Source organism: Epinephelus lanceolatus, chromosome 4 (assembly GCF_041903045.1).
Source record: "Epinephelus lanceolatus isolate andai-2023 chromosome 4, ASM4190304v1, whole genome shotgun sequence".
Classification (NCBI taxonomy): domain Eukaryota; kingdom Metazoa; phylum Chordata; class Actinopteri; order Perciformes; family Serranidae; genus Epinephelus; species Epinephelus lanceolatus.
Window position 1 is genome coordinate 34,207,617 of NC_135737.1, and position 13,008 is coordinate 34,220,624.

The 13,008-nt window shown below is 43.9% G+C and overlaps 1 protein-coding gene across 14 annotated transcripts in view; it reads right to left on the reverse strand.

Moving 5' to 3' along the window:
* Window positions 1-1,178: 1,178 nt before the first annotated feature.
* Window positions 1,179-13,008, reverse strand: part of mecom (MDS1 and EVI1 complex locus) — a 142,826-nt gene continuing 130,996 nt past the window's right edge. For 9 of the 14 annotated variants that reach the window (XM_033631587.2, XM_033631585.2, XM_033631580.2 and 6 more), the window contains 8 exons: window positions 12,361-12,387; window positions 8,518-8,684; window positions 8,231-8,308; window positions 6,361-6,530; window positions 4,495-4,639; window positions 2,309-2,554; window positions 2,031-2,217; window positions 1,179-1,930 (listed from right to left, as the gene is read on the reverse strand). In XM_033631587.2, coding sequence (XP_033487478.1) covers window positions 1,796-1,930; window positions 2,031-2,217; window positions 2,309-2,554; window positions 4,495-4,639; window positions 6,361-6,530; window positions 8,231-8,308; window positions 8,518-8,684; window positions 12,361-12,387 — 1,155 coding nt within the window. In that variant the 3' untranslated portion in view covers window positions 1,179-1,795. The remainder of the gene's footprint in view (window positions 1,931-2,030; window positions 2,218-2,308; window positions 2,555-4,494; window positions 4,640-6,360; window positions 6,531-8,230; window positions 8,309-8,517; window positions 8,685-12,360; window positions 12,388-13,008) is intronic. The other 5 variants (XM_033631591.2, XM_033631590.2, XM_033631589.2 and 2 more) reach the window with 1 other exon arrangement.

Consider the following 13,008-nt stretch of genomic DNA (forward strand, 5'->3'; position numbering starts at 1 on the left):
ACAGTATTGAATTGAAATGCATAACAGTTACATTGTAGAAAGCATTAAAACAAAGTACCTCAACTTGCTGATTACTTTTTAAAATCGATTATAAACAAAACAACGACATGAACAAACAAACAAAAAAAAAATCTGGTCCCTCAAAACGGGAGAATAAATGAAAGTAATCTGTTATTTATCATAAGTTTGGCACAAGGGATTAACATGAACCGAACGTCACACAAGCTTGCAGACAACCGTAGAAAATGTCAGATACAGATCTTACCAGACCAATCATGCGTTTATGAAGAAATTATACCTGGCTTTTTTTTATTATTCATTCTTTATAATGTTTTTCATTTTTTACAATTGAATCATTAAATCGTCATAGAAAAAAAACCCTAAGTAATATCTATTCATCGACCGGTTTCATTAGAAGAATAAGGAGTGAATTGTATGTTTAATACTATCCGGCACTCAAATGTAATCTACAAACCCCATTGAACTCTGGGATAGGCCCGGCGAGGAATCTCCCCTTCACCTGGGCTAAGAGCAGTGCTATTCAGTAAACAAACTACAGTTTGCCAAGAAATAAATACAATTCTCAACATACAACAGCAAATAACAACAACAACACCAACAAAAAAAATGAAAACAAAATCATGATTGTCTAAAAATGAAAGACACACGAGCATGGAGTAGCTAACGACTAGCATTCAGGCTATTTAGTGGTATTGTTGGCTGACTAGGATGGATTCAAGGGTTTGGAAAAAGACATACGCCCTTTACAGAACAACAATTAACTTCAGCACTGGCTACTTATTTCAGTAAAAAAACAAAACAAAAAAACAAACAAAAAAAAAATTGTGTTTTCTTCTCTTCCACTAAAAAGACAATCTATTTATATCCTTTCACAGATAGCGCAGGCGGGCAGGATGGAGTGCAGTGGAGAACAGTTGGTAGACACTTGTGTACAGTGCTATGATTGTGCAGACACACGCAGCTATGAAAACGCAGATGGGAAACTGGCCTGATTTCAGTTTTAATAATTACTTGTTTTTAAAATTTGTTCTTCAATGACTTCAGTGATATTAAAGTCCTTACATGGAGCAGTGTTTCATTTGAACCGAGGTTGCTAACCCCACCCTTCATTTTTATCATCAAGTACATGTATTTATGAGAAACACCTGTGGCTCTCTGGGGGTTAAAGGGAATTCTTGTAATATAATTTGAAGATACTTTTGTCAGAGGCTGTTATGCTCTTATGCTTCTCGCACAGTGAAACATACCAGGCTGAAACTGGCTGTCTTAGAGACACAACCAAACTCACCCTCTCAGCGTGAAATGTTCTCCTTACTTTCTGTGTGCTGGGCAATAAATGCAGTCTCGCAATGATACACCAGCACATCCATCTTCCATGTCCACCAGCTGCCTTTGCTGTGCAAAACATAGAAATTCAGCAGAATAAATACAGCTATTATTACTTATTATTATTTTCACCACAATCATCATCATTGCTATCATCCTGGTTGGTGTTAATGGAAAGAAATCAGTTTTAAGGTCTCAGAGGGACGTTTTGCTCTCTATCTGTTGGAGATTTTTGGGGGCTCGGGGCTGGGCTGGGCTCTGCGTGGACAGTGACCCGGCTTTGTGTGTAAGGCGCTCCGCTCAGCAGTCAGATGGGCCGTGGTTCTGCTTAGCAGTCACTCTGTGGACGATCAGGGGCCACTGCACATAGCCCCTGCAATGGGCTCCCAGTGCCATAGGTCAGGTTTGGGGGTTGAGAGGTGAAAGGGTAAAGCGCTAAGGGGCGTCATCATACGTGGCTAAGAGACTGGATGGCACTGGATTCAGCAGCAGCCCGTGCCAGACTGTGCCACATGGTGGCCGGGGTGTGGGCGGCTGGGTGGAGAGAGTCCTTTTCAGCCAGAGACAGCATCATGGCGTATGCCTGAGGGAGAGGGAAGAAATGTAACCACCATGCTATAAAGCAAATACGCATAGTGTTGGTAAACAGGTGTGCATGCAGGTGAGACGTCTGTTTCTTTTACCTGAGACTTAGATTTCCTAAAGAGTGGCTGTTTGACTGCATCAGTCAGCGAGGGGGAGCCAAATGATCCATCGTCCTCATCTCCGTCTCCGTCACTCATTTCGCTTTCCTCCAGCTTGCGCATGTCCGAAAAGTGACGAATGTGATCCAAAGCTGAGTAGCTACTCTGCTCCTCTTCATCCTTATACCTGGAGGTCAAGAAGAAAATTAAAATACAGAAACTTCAAGATAATCATCATCAAGTACACAATGTAAAAATCTATTTTGTATCGCAGTTACCTTCTCGGAGAGGTTTTGCAGTTGAGGTTCAAGTCGTTCGGACCGCTGAAGTCCATCTCGTCTTGTATGATGTCATCGCTGAGGCTGCTAGGAAGCGCCTCGTCTTCTTGTTTCCCAGGGGTGTTGCTAGGCTCCTCCCCTTCTTCTTCATCAGCACCAAGCTCCTCCGCATCCTCGTCTTCCAGGTCACGTGACCCACGGCTGGCCATCAGTGGCTTCTCTTCTTCAAATGGACCGCCGTTTAACCTGCGGACCAGGAGCACCGATTAGATCAATACAGGTTGATAAAGAAGAAGACATTTTAAGGAAGAATAAATGACATCTACTTCATGAGCGACATTTTATAAATACCCTCCTTTTATTTTTAAAAAGTAATCAAGAGTTCCTCCGGTACTTGTTAAATAAAAAAGGAAGTGGGCACTAAAGTGAAAACTATAGCTTTAGTACATTTACTAGGTGCAGTCTTTTACCCTTCGTTTTAGTCTCCTACACGTTCTTGTGAGAATCCTTTCTCTATATATACAAAAACAATGGAGCGTATGGGACACAGAGCAGAGAGAGGAGGATCTGAGGCAGGACATGGCAGCTGGGATCGAGAGAGCCGGAATCCCGTTTGTCATCGAGGCTCAGGAGCCCCTTTGGGCACAGCAGCACTGGGTTGATCGTTGCAGCACTTAACTGGAGTGCTTCGCCTCTCTCCTTGTTTATTTTCTCTCCTATCTCGTATTCATCTAATAGGCAAAATATTTAGCTGACAGCCCCATTTGGTGGGAGAGTTATGAGAGCGTTGCCAACCGGCCCATTCTTCTATCCCTGTGGAGGGAGAGAGGGCGAGCTATCCAAACTGCCTGAGCCTTAATCTGTCCCTCTGTCTCAGCGCCACAGGAAACCACCATTTGGTAAATCATCTGGAACCACATTTAGACTGATTCACTAATTACACTCTGGGACGTATTTCGTCAGCTCCCAAAAATGCCATTTCTCGCACAAAGGATTCAGAGACGAGGACTGAGAACTGGACGCGGAGAAACAGATTGATAGGAAACAAAGCACATCAAGCACATCACAACGTAATTACAGCATGCTTATAAACAGGATACCTGCACTTTGAAAGGTGTTTACGCGTGCAGTGACTTCAGAGGCCGGGGAGAGAGGGAATTATTGCAGATTACATTTTAGCACATACAGTATCTACATCATCTCTTGTCTTTTATCAGCAGCTGATAATACTGTGTTTTCGACAGAGCTCCCGCTGGGATGGAGAGTTTGAGGCCGACAAGGTGGTATTCGTGCTGTGTCGAGCTCGCAGGGCTGAGAAGAGGGACCAGCTCCAAAAGAGAGAGCTAGAGCTCTGTGATTAAGAAAACAGATTCGCTAATTACGCTTTCAAACGTGGTAATTTGCTGGGGATAAAGTATCTATCAGAAGTAGTCAGGAGCACAGCACTTTGAAAGGAAACACGGGCCGACCCTTTGACCCCACCCCCTCTACCCTCTTCCTGTAGGCAGACATGTTGGTTCCAGATGTGGTGGGCTAACTGCTGCACGCCCCCGCTCCTGCTTCTCTCCCCGTCCCTCTGACGCTCTACTTCCCCGGTCCTGCTCTCACAGGCCTTCTGCACAATCATACACCAGTCTGCGAGATCACTATCCGCGCTCACAATCTGCCCTGTGATCACACCAACGTGAGGCACGTGAAAACAAACTCAGAGTCCTGAGCAGACCTCTCAACTGCTATCTGACCCGATCGCAGCCCCAAGAATTTATTTGCATAATGCTCAGACGCAGTTGCATGCGTACAGATATGTGTTCGTACGTGTGGCCGAAAGGCAACTGATATTAGGAGCTCCTGCACGTTTCCAAAATCTGCTTTTATCTTAAATGTCATCACAGATGATTGGTCGGACATCTGAGCATGATGTCATAATTAACAAGGGCTGGCTGGGTGGTATCAAAGAAGCAAGACTAGAATGAGCTGATAGCAGCCGACCTATTATTCATACCTATTCCAGCCCTGTGGGTTTTTCCCCTACAAACTTAATGTAGTCACAGTTAATGCAAGAATAAAGTTTGCCTGGCCTCATTTGTCCCTGCTGCTGAGATGTGCTGGGTGAAAACATCTTGTACAGCTCTGTGGATCTGATCAGGAGATAGAAGTGCCCTCAGAGCCCATGACGCTGTGCTTACCCTTCCTCAGAGGGGTCTGGTGATGTCTGGTTCTGGCCCGTGTTGCTGATGAAATTTCTTATTTCATTGAAATAAGAGTCTTCCTTGTCGTCCAATATGGCACTGCCACTGTCCAGTTCAGACTGTGGGGACGACATCGCAGTGCCTGCAGAAAGAAAAAAGAAGTCAAGTTCTGATTAATGATAATAACAATGCATTTTATTTATAGGCGCCTTTCAGAGCACTCAAGGACATCTGACAAGACACATATAAAAAAACAAGCAGTACAATCAAACAATTCAGTAATATACAACAAAAGTGTCGCTAGCCGATGTGGCTAGGTTAGCTAGCACACTGTGGTCAACAGTTCCCCGTAACTTTCTTGAGGGATGAAGAGTAGAAGACGAGAAGGATCATATTGGTTTTGAGTCGTCACAGTTGAAGGTAAGTTGGGATCCACATTGAATGCGTTTCTGACAAAAACATTCATGTCCTACTCCTATGCCCATATTCCAGCTCCAGAACTCTCAGACCCTCCGAACATTGTCTTTTAACTGTTCTGCAATCAAGGCTGGTGGGTAATGGAGATCGTACCTTTGCAGTAGCTGCTCCAAAGCTTTGGATTAGCCTTTAGCTCTCAATCCAATGCTCCCCCTCCAGTGAAACGTATATGTTTTCATTGGACTTTGGTTGTCTGTTGTGGTTTTATTTTTTAGTGCTTTATAATCTTTTAATGCTTGTAATTATTCTTACCAGTTTTATACTATTTTATATTCACTGCTTTTATTTTAGACAGCACTTTGGTCAACTGCGGTTGTTTTTAAATATGCTGCATAAATAAACTTGATTTGATTGTTATTTGAAAATGACAATAATTCTGATATTTCAAAATGATGAGCATTGCTAACACATGGTTTGCTGCACCATGATGTTCCAAAACATTTCTAAATGATGGCTGTGTCCACCTTAAAATGCATTAAAAATACTAACTTTATTATTTAAACTGTAAGTTAAATGATGTTGGCTGAGAACTGAGTGTGTTTTTGACGCTCTTGCATGTGCCCCCAAAAGTTCCCATATGTAGCTTCAAATCTGTGTCACACAAATGTGTGTGACACATTCTGTATGTGCCGGTTCCAATGCTTCAGTGCAATTACAGCGGGTGAAATATTCAAATCCATGTAATCGTGGGACCATTACATCATGGGGAAAATGTGGTCGTGCATCATTTCCATGGAATTTTTCCGTGACATATTTGTCATCTTTGGAAACCTGGAGGTCTTGACTAAAATTTTCAATAAAATTATGTGTTTTCACACAAAATGCATTGGTATTAAGTGTGACTGAGGTTTACATGTGTTTTATGAATTTAACTTTAATAAAACAGCTTTCCTGCTCAACAATTTTCAGTCTTTAAGTTGTGGGACACCCAGTTTGATGCTGCAAAGGGAACGTTGGGCAGATAATTGATTTTGTATTTGACAGAGTGAACATTGTGTCTGATTAAGAAGATTAAGAAACCTCCTCTGAGGACTGTTGCTCTCAGCTGTTGGCAAGGTGTCACTGCTTGTTGTGCTGATTCAGAGTCAGAGAGATGCAACTGATGAAACCCATAAGCTGCGCCACTGATGAAAGCAGCTCATTCAAAAAATATTTTGTACTGTTGCAGGGGTAGATGACAGATTTATGTAATCTTGTTTTTCAGCTTCCTAAAATGGTTTCCAATCATAAGTAAATTATGAACACAATGCGCTGCTGTGTGGCTAATCAGCAAAGCCACTCTCATTTTCTCTGATGAAATATGGAAACAGCTGAGAAAACTCAAATTATTTTATTATCTAATCATCTTACCACAATCTACAAAACCAGATATTCAAGACCTCTCACCTGACAGGTTGCCATTCTCGTGCTTCTTGAGGTGACGGTCCAGGTTGGTCTGCTGACCAAAGCAACGATCACACAAGTGGCACTTGAAGGGCTTTTCCTTGTTGTGGATGTTGCGAATGTGGCGTTGCAGGTTGGAGGAGATGCTGAAGGAGCGGTCGCAGTATTTACACCTGCAGGGAAAGTGGAGGCCTTTCACTTAAAACAATTATGGAATGATTAAAAAAAAGACAGCAACACACACAAGCTGCTAGTTATAAGTACAACTGTACTGCATAATGAATCAGGAACCTGCGGTTTGTTCTGTGGGAAACATAATGGGATACATAATGTGGGACACACATACACACTCGCATACAGACAGTCCCAGCAGTCCCACAGTCCCAGACATGATGGAGGAGCTTGTTTAAGGTGAAACAGCTCTGCCTCTTATCTCCAGCCAGCGCAATAAAATTGCATTCTTCCCTCACAAAATAAGCACGCAACAGATTTGGTTCTAGCCCTGCAAAATTAGAGCCTCTTGCCAAGTTTCTTCATGCAAAATTATACGAGAAGATTACATCTTTTCTTCTGGTGGAATTAGCTCGCTCGATTGGCTGTCCCTCAGGAACCCCCCGGTTATCTCCACAAAAAATTACAATAAACAGCGGTGATCTTTAATGGCATGCCAGCGTGTGGAGTGCAGGCTATCAGGCTGGGGCAGTAGAGGCCTGCGTCTGTCTTTCTCTCTCCCCTGTGGTCAGCAGGCCTCCTCCAAGCTTTGGGCCAACATTCCACTACCTTAGTAACTACAAAGCAGAGCAGAGCTAGCCAGGGCTAACTCATTATCCAAATGTAGTAAATGTACATGATTCATTTTTACATGTGTACTGAACTGCTGCTGCATTGTTACTTCTACCTCAGCAGCACCTGGAGAGGAAGGGGGAGCAGGCAGGGAGACGTCTATATCAGTTACCAAAGTTTCTCATGAAACAAAAATGCAGAGGAACTTTGTGCATCTTTTTGCCTTATTTGCCAACAAGACAGTGATTCCAGAAAAAAAAGAGCTTAATCTTGTGATAACCTTTTTAGCTGGCACGAAAGCCTCACTTGATGCGGCAAGTAGCCAGCGTGCTTGCAGATTACTTTGAGTCTGGCCTCATATGCACAAGAGAAATGACCACAGCTGCCGGGCCTGGACATCTGCCCGCGCTCCTCATCACCCCAATTTTTCACCAAACTTCCTCCCTTCCTCTCAGCTCTGCTCTTTTACCAACCCGGCTTCAAAACACGCCCCCCCCCCCAACCCCCCCCCCCCACCCAACCCCCCCGCCCCCTTCCTGTCACCCTGGCGACGGACGCCATTTTTCACCAGGCAAATTATTTAGCGGCAGGATAATTATTCCAAGCTTTTACGGCATAAGAAAACATACATAAACTTGGGTCTAACTGTAGACAAGAATTCCCTGGGAAACATGCGTGCGCTGTTAACAAATGAGCTGCATCTCTCTGTCTCTCTGTCTGCTCGAGAGTGCGCTGTGTGAAAGTGTGTTTGCTGCTCTCAATCATATTTATGAGAAGAAAAGAGCGGTTATTCACAGGGGAGTTAATGTGCTATTGTGCAAATCTGATTCTTGACAAGACGATAATTTTCCTCTGCATGTAGTGTTGTATGATGTGTTTTCTTGGAAGTAAGGAGGATAGATGAAGGGATGCTGGCAGAAGGCAAGAGGAGGATGATATTCAGCTGACATGTTGTTGTTGGACACCCACACACCTCTTCAACATATATATATATATATATATATATATATATATATATATATAAAAATACACACACAGATAGCTTCAGGACAATGTGAGCAGCTCTTTAGAGTTGGAGAAGTAGTAGTACCTGTATGGTTGCTCTCCTGTATGAGTCCTGAGGTGGCGGGTCAGGTTGGCAGAGCGCGGGAATATTTTCCCACAATATCTATACAGAAAAAAAAGATTTTAAGTATGGTGCATTCCTTCAGTAATCTCAAAAACTGTACTATCACAGAAACAGGATCCCTTACTGTGACTCTACTGTAGCAAAAGAAAAAAAGACTCCAATGCCATAGAGGATTGTTAATTAATGACCCACATAAGGGTTAAAAATTAAAAAAAAAATACAAATGCCAGACCAGTTGCTGTAGTTACCTGCATGTGTAGCGCTCCTTGCCCTTGCGCAACAGCGTCTCTGGAAGTGCAGAGGGTGGGGCTCTGAAGTCAAACATGGAGGGGACGGAGCGCAGCAGGTCACCAGACTCTGGCTTCAAGGAGCCAAACGTCTCCAACTTCTCTGCCATGTTCTCGATGGCCGACATCTGAGGACACAGAGGAGAGGAAGGACAGGTTAGCATTGTGTTTAAAGACTTACTGAATGCTCATTTAGCAGTAACATGCAAAGCAAAGAAACTGATGTATGAGTTCAATCAGTTCTGAAAGCTGTATCACAAAAAAAAACTTGGCCCAAATTGATTCACATCAGAAACAAAGGATATTATCTCAACAAGCTGTGAGATTGCACTTTTTCTTTTTCTTTATTTAATCAACATAGGATCTAAGACTGTAGATAGCCATGCAATAATGCTGCAGGTGTGGCTGAATACTTTTTTTGTTTCTGACTGCAGGATGCAATAAAATGCAAAAAGCAAAATGCAATGAATAATTCACGCCAACGGACCACAGGCTAAACACTGCAAAACGTTTGCTATGGATGTCTTAACATTAAACCAAATACCAAGAGTCTGATAGACCTGATTCTCATCTGCTGTTAAATGCTTCTTACTAAATATAAAATTTCTACACAGATTTGTTCACGTCTTGTTTGATTGACGAGCCTTGTTTACAGGCAACGTACCGGCTGAAATGAAGTGAAACAGGTATTGGGCGAATTCTTATTATGACGTTCATCAATGATTCATGAAACGCAAGGTCAAATCCCTGGCATGTGTGTATGACAAGTACATTTGATACTGATTCATAACTTTGTAGTTAAACGAAAAACAGTATGCCCCCGTTTATGGTCAGTGGAGAGCAGGTGGGAAACTTTGAAAGTTAAATTCAGCCAACTCTTCTTCTCTTATAAAGATGCACATGTATAGCACATACATGACACACACACACACACACACACAGACACACTCACAGGATTAAGGACTGCAGCCAATCTACTAATGAAGCTGAACATTTACTTTCATCAGGTACTCTCCGAGGAGATATGTGCACTTGTCAGTTAGTGTGTGTGTGTGTGTGGACAAGAAACTATGTGCAGCATGGTGGCCATAGTTGATTAATTGCCATCAATGTGTGTGAAAGAGAAAATATATGTACGTGTGTGAGAGATGTATTTGTAATGCATTTCTTTGTGTGAGTGTGTGAACGTGTGCTTGGAGGCATGTGCGTAGTATGTGAACGTGATTGCGCGTGCTTGTTGTGTACCTGTGTGTTGTCAGAGACATGTCTGTGTGTGTATGTGTGTGTGTGTGTGTGTGTGTGTGTGTGTGGCAGAGGAGTGATTCATGTCCACTGCTGGGCTGTAAACTATTCTGTGCACAATGCGGGCAGACAGCACATTCGTCAATATGAAAGATGTTGACATTACTGATCAAGGGCCAGACACGGGTAATAATGATATCGCTGTGCTGAGAGGGGCGGGATGGGGGAGGAGCGGGGGGCTGGAGGGGGAGTGAAGGGAGAACCAGAGGGAGGAGGGGGAAGGAGGGGCGGGGAGGGTGACGGGGTCCCAGTAGGCCGCAGGGCCTGTCAGCCCATCTCACACACACACAGGAGGTTTTTTTTCCTCCCTTTTTTTAAAGGGGCCACACAAATTTGCATTATTTTACGTGTATTGAATTTTCAGCCTGTTTCTTATTCTTATTTCAATAAGGCAACAAATCAATGGTGATTCGGGTCCTCCACCAGAGCCCTGCTCCGACTCTGACATTTCATCTCCTGCTTTCACCCCCTGTCACTCTCAGGCTTCATGCCAAGATGGAGCAGGCCGAGGGGAAAGAAACAGAGGAAGAGAATCGGAGAAGAAGCATGATGAAGGACTAGACGACAGGGGAGAAGAGCGGGGAGGAAAAGACAGAAGGGAAGAAAGAAAAGAAAGAAAAGGAAAGAAAGAAGGAGAGAGAAAGAGCAAAGAGAGCCCGGAGAGAGAAGGGCTGATGGATGATAGTGGAGCCTGGTGTTGGGAGCGGCTGATTAGGAGTGACGGCCGAGTGTAAAGTTCCTGCCGCAGCCGTCGACGTTCCCACTGAGGGAGGATGTGGAGTGTCAGGTCCGTTTGATTATGAATATGCCAATGCTGCATGCCATGAATCAAAGGCAAGGGAGAGAACCGAGCGAGAGAAAGAAAGAAAGGAGGGCGATGGATTGAAAGATAGGCAAAGGGGTTGTGGGGAAGAGGGAGGTGAAACGCTTTCATATTTCTTTTGAATGTGCACTGTGTATTTCATCGGGCTCTTTTCAGGCACTGGAGTGAATGCTCAGTTTGTCTGCCTTGCTCAATGAGGACCCATAACTCTTGGGAACATTAGGGCCGAAAGCTGTCGGCAGCGTTGAGCCCGTCCGATAAGACACTTTTTAAAGCTTAAAGCTTTTTGAGACTGCTCCATCTCGGCTCCATCTACTGGGGGAGTCTGATCACCACCTCCACCATCCGCTCATGTTCTGCACTCTATTAAGAGTTTAATCTCACACCTTTGGCCAACTTTTACCTCTGTGCTTTAAATGAAAGTCTGTGTTATAACAAAGATATTTGTGTATGGCTGTATGCAGCAGAGTGAAAATTGGATACTAGGCACTTGTCATCGGAGTAGTGCTCTGGCAAATGCAGGGGCTAATGTTTTTATGAGAAAATCATCCTGCAAAAGTTAATTTATTTAACAACTGAGCTTCGTACATGTTAGATTTTTAATATATAAAATAATCTTTTAAGCTAAAGTGCTTTGTCAGATTCTATAACCTAGTCAAATGCAGTGTTTGCAGTTGAGCAGTAAATGATTCACACATACAATCCAATGGATTAGATATATTAACGACTGAAACTAGTAACCATCAGTCTGCCACAGATTACACTTCAGAAAGCCCTCGGCCACTGAGCCGCCTTTATGGATGATGAGCCAGGTTCATCAGGCCACTGTTTGACAATACTGTGTGTGTGAAACTTAAAGGACAAGAGGATAAACGGCTCCACATTTTGCTCTAAAGCGATTTTTCAAAGGTTTTATAACCACCCTCCTCCTTTGTATAAGAGACCCCCACACACACACACCTCCCGAAACCCCCTTGTCCGTCCCCCTGGGCAATGTGTGTGTGTCTGCGAACTTGCTTGTTGCTGTAGCGTCGCTCTGGGACCAGCAGTTGATTGGCTATCTTCAGATGTCAGTGATGCTGTGAGGGCCTTAATTAGCGAGATGCATTCTCAATTGTTGATCTTTATCAGGAACCAGATGTTTGGAGGGAGGAACTAACCCCCCTGTCCCCCCGCCGGTGTCCCAAAGAGACTGTTACCCTCGCGCTGATGTAAAGCAGCCCCCCTAAACACCGCTCACCATCCCTGCTCACGCCCCCCCTCCTCGTGCCCATTTGCAAGAGCCCTACTTCATTTTCCAAATAAGCAAACATATATTCTGAGCTGCTGGACGGACAGGGTGTAGCTCGGCTGGAAATCCCCGCTCAAACCCTTTCGTGTGAATCAGAGAGGGGATATATCTTGATGTAAAGATGCAAACAAGGCTCAAATACTCAAGGTGTATTTCAACAAAATAATATATGATGCACAATCTAAACATTCAGTTGAAATTTCTTTACGTGAGAAAGGCGCTCTATGGCCAGACACAAGTCCAGTCAGTGCGTGATGGTGATGGGCTAAAGCCATGCGAATGCTGGGTGATTGTAAACTGTCACGCAGCCCATGCATTAATCAGGCGATGGGGTCTGTTTGGTAGAGTACAGACACATGGCAGTACTGTAGGTTAAAGAGGAACTTACCCAAGTTCTCTGATCTGGCAAACGAAACTGAAGGGCGGAACAGAAGGAAAAGAGAAAGCAGTCAGAACCAGGAAGTGGCGCATGAATCAACAGCTTTTGATTGGACACATATGGGTACAGAGGGAGTGATGGGTCCCGATGTGATTAACTCTGAATGAGCAATGAGCTGCCTATCTGCAGAGTTACGACGCTGGAATTATAGGAGGCTCTAATAGTTCCCAACACTTCCTGGTGTTCAATAAGCTCATTATAGCAGGCTACAAATACAATGCCAGTATGTAATCTAAGCCAGTATTGCTAAGCAGTAAAATTTCCTGCCAGGAAATAAAAAGCTGAATCACTAAAGGTTGGAAAAAAAAAGTTACAGTCCCCTCAGCTTTGCAACCTCTTTTTTTGATATATGGCTCAAGAGCGAGTCAGGTGACTGAAAACAAACCCCCTCAAAAGTATACAGAAGGGCCCCTTGCCTGGTCTGGGTTAGACCTACCCGGGTCTGGTGTTTCTGGGAATGATTTGTGTGTCCAGACATCATAAAGTCATAAAGATGGCCTAAGCACTCTGTTAGTGTTTCTACTGATAGGACACCTCATTAAGGCGTGTGGGACGGCCATGTGGCTGCTGCAGGCTGGGCCCATGCAGCAGTCTGGA